The sequence below is a fragment of the Microcebus murinus genome, chromosome 16 (assembly GCF_040939455.1).
Source record: "Microcebus murinus isolate Inina chromosome 16, M.murinus_Inina_mat1.0, whole genome shotgun sequence".
NCBI lineage: Eukaryota > Metazoa > Chordata > Mammalia > Primates > Cheirogaleidae > Microcebus > Microcebus murinus.
In genome coordinates, this window is record NC_134119.1 from 36,479,796 (window position 1) to 36,483,047 (window position 3,252).

The following is a 3,252-nucleotide window of genomic DNA, read 5'->3' on the forward strand; positions in this document are numbered from 1 at the left end:
ACGTGACTTTTGCGCATATACCCATGGTTTCTCCAATACTCTCAGATGCTCCATCTCCAGCATTTGAACTAATACAATCAAATTAGTTGACCATATTGAACATATGTGATGTTCAGTTTGGTTGATTTTGAGGACATCAATTAAGGGATTATTTCCATTCAATGCTGGTAACTGTTTTTGTGCATGACGATGAAAACAGAGAAGGTCCTTCTATAGAAAGAAAAGTAGAATCCAGAATCAGAAACCAAGGAACATGCTTTCCTACCTTTCTTATCCTTTGTGATCAATAATATTCCTTATCAATTAGTATTAGGTTATTATATATAAACAATCTATATATTTTAAGTTAATTACCCTTTATGTAAACTCTTTAAGACATATATGTATAGATGGCGTGTTAGTGTGCTCAGACTGCCATGACAAAATACCAGACTGGCTGGCTTAAACAATTGAAATGAATATTTTCACAGTTCTGGGGGCTGGAAGTTCAAGATAAAGGTGTCATCAAGGTTGGTATTTGGTGAGGTCTCTCTTTCTGGCTTGTAGACAGCCACCTTCTCTCTGTGTCCCCACATGGCCTGTCCTCTATATGTTCATGAAGGGAGAAATCTGTGATTATCTCTTCCTCTTCTTATAAAGCCTCCAGTCCTATTGGATTAGGGCCCATCTTTATGACTTAATTTAACCTTAATTATTTTCTTAAAGACCGTATCTCCAAATACAGTCACATTGGAGGTGAGAACTTTAAAATATGTCTTTAGGAATTTGAGGGAGACACAACTGAGTCAGAGAGAAAGGGAGAGAGAGAGAGGAAGAGAAAGAGAAAGAAAGAGAAAGATTGAACTAATCTTTATATAGGCTAGCTAGCAGGGATGTCTTCCCCAAAAATTTGCTCCATGACATTAACTCCATTGCCTGGGTATTTTACTTAAAATTATGTTTAAGATGTGACTGATAATATTTAGTTTTTGGCATTGTTAAGACGAGTAAATAGCACACAGTATTTAGATTAAGTTTTTCTTGCTAATTCCTACTGCTCCTTATGATTCAGGTCAGATATCACTTCTTCCATGAAGTGTCCCTTGGTTCCCACCCCACTCCCTGCCCCTGCCAAACTGGACCAGGTGCCTTTGCTGTGTACCCCACTGCATACTCTGCATCGTGCTTTAATTATATCGTTAGACCGTGAGCTCTATCAAAGCAGGAATAATGTGCAATTAATTTCCAGACCTTCAGCAGCCATTACAGTCTCTAGCACACAGTTGATGTTGAATGAATGAATGCAAAATGACTAGCACAGTACCTAGAACATAACATTAATGCTCTTTTATTTTATGTTCAGAAAGCACTAAAAATTCAGTGAGCATTAACTACTAAAAAAATGTTTTAGTTACTTCAAGTTATAGGAGGTTTTAAAATGATTAAAACAGTGGGTGTGAAGAATCTTATGTTTCACTTTTATAACGACTTGTTATCTTTTTTTTTTTGAAATTCACAGCTTAGATAGTGAAAGAAATGAAAGAGCTTCAGTTCTAGTAGTTTCCATGATCTACCACAACATTGCCTAATACAGAATTAATTTCAGACAATTGTCCTTTTCAAGCATTTCCTTGACCTAAAAAAGAAAAAAAAAAATGTAAAGGTTATTTTTTCCTATTGTCACTGCTTATTAGTCTTGGGGAAACATTAAACATTATTTTTGGAAATCCAAGTGGAAATTTTTGGCCCACAAAGGCAATGTCCACTGTCCAGAAGGACTGACTCCAAGCTGGAATCAGCAATCCAAGTCCTGGAATATTCTCGGCAAGGGGGCAGCTCTGGGTATATACCCTCTTTTCATTGAAAATGAGCCCAGGGCATGAGCCACGGCAACAAGAGCTCGCAGCTTTACCTGCGCCTGGTGGAGACCTCGCTCTAAGGAGAAAGGATCCTGGGTTATGCTGAGGAGCCCTGCTATCTCTGGTTTGTCATGGAGTTCTGTGAAGGTGGAGACCTGAATCAGTACGTCCTGTCCCGGAGACCGGACCCAGCCACCAACAAAAGCTTCATGCTACAACTCACAAGCGCCATTGCCTTCCTGCACAAAAACCACATCGTGCACAAGGACCTAAAGCCAGACAACATCCTCATCACAGAGCGATCTGGCACCCCCATCCTCAAGGTGGCAGATTTCGGACTAAGCAAGGTCTGTGCTGGGCTGGCACCCCGAGGCAAAGAAGGCAATCAAGACAACAAAAATGTGAATGTGAATAAATATTGGCTGTCCTCAGCCTGCGGCTCAGACTTCAACATGGCTCCTGAAATCTGGGAGGGACACTACACGGCCAAGGCGGACATCTTTGCCCTGGGCATTATCATCTGGGCAATGATAGAAAGAATCACTTTTATTGACTCTGAGACCAAGAAGGAGCTCCTGGGGACCTATATTAAACAGGGGACTGAGATCGTCCCTGTTGGTGAGGCGCTGCTAGAAAACCCAAAGATGGAGTTGCACATCCCCCAGAAACGCAGGACTTCCATGTCTGAGGGGATCAAGCAGCTCTTGAAAGATATGTTAGCTGCTAACCCACAGGACCGGCCTGATGCCTTTGAACTTGAAACCAGAAGTTTCAAGTTCTGGTTGAACTTGAACCTGTCTTTTCATTGAAAAATCACTTTTACCTTTTACAATATGTCTATTGACTTTTTCTTTCCTCGTGAAGAGATTCCACATCTTCCAAAAGAATCTAATGGTCTCAAAGGATATAGTCCCACCTGACTTTCAAGAGAGTTACACTCACTCTGTGGAAAAGATATACCCCTGGCAGATTAGGTAACTGACAGGCACCAAATATAGTCAGGTTTGCGTTTTTCCCCTTTGCAAGTCTAGACGTCCATATTCACAGAAAAGTTTCTGCATTTACAACAGGGAAACACACCTGCTAGGTTCACTGTGGAATTCTACAGCCTTGAAGGGCAGAAGGCAGTGGTTCCCAATCTTGGCTGCATGTTGGTGTCATCTAGAGAGATTTGAAAAATATTGATGCATTTCTAACACATTCTCTTATGGTATTGTGGCATTGTTGTTACAGGTCCTAGGACCCTCTTCGAAAACCACTGCCACCCATACTATGATTCATTTGGCCCAGAGAGCTTTACATTTCTGCGCTGAAAAATATCAGGAACCTACACCTAAGTGCTATCTCCTAGTCATTACTGATCATTCCCCACTGGCATTGCCATGGAGATTCACCATGAGACCAGTTTCAGTAG

At 41.1% G+C, this 3,252-nt stretch overlaps 1 protein-coding gene across 1 annotated transcript; it reads left to right on the top strand.

Moving 5' to 3' along the window:
- The first annotated feature begins 1,910 nt into the window (after nucleotides 1–1,910).
- Nucleotides 1,911–2,647, top strand: LOC105865777 (serine/threonine-protein kinase 35-like). The gene has a single exon (XM_075993412.1). The coding sequence runs from the start codon at nucleotides 1,970–1,972 to the stop codon at nucleotides 2,645–2,647; it is 678 nt and encodes a 225-aa protein (XP_075849527.1). The 5' UTR covers nucleotides 1,911–1,969.
- Nucleotides 2,648–3,252: the final 605 nt, after the last annotated feature.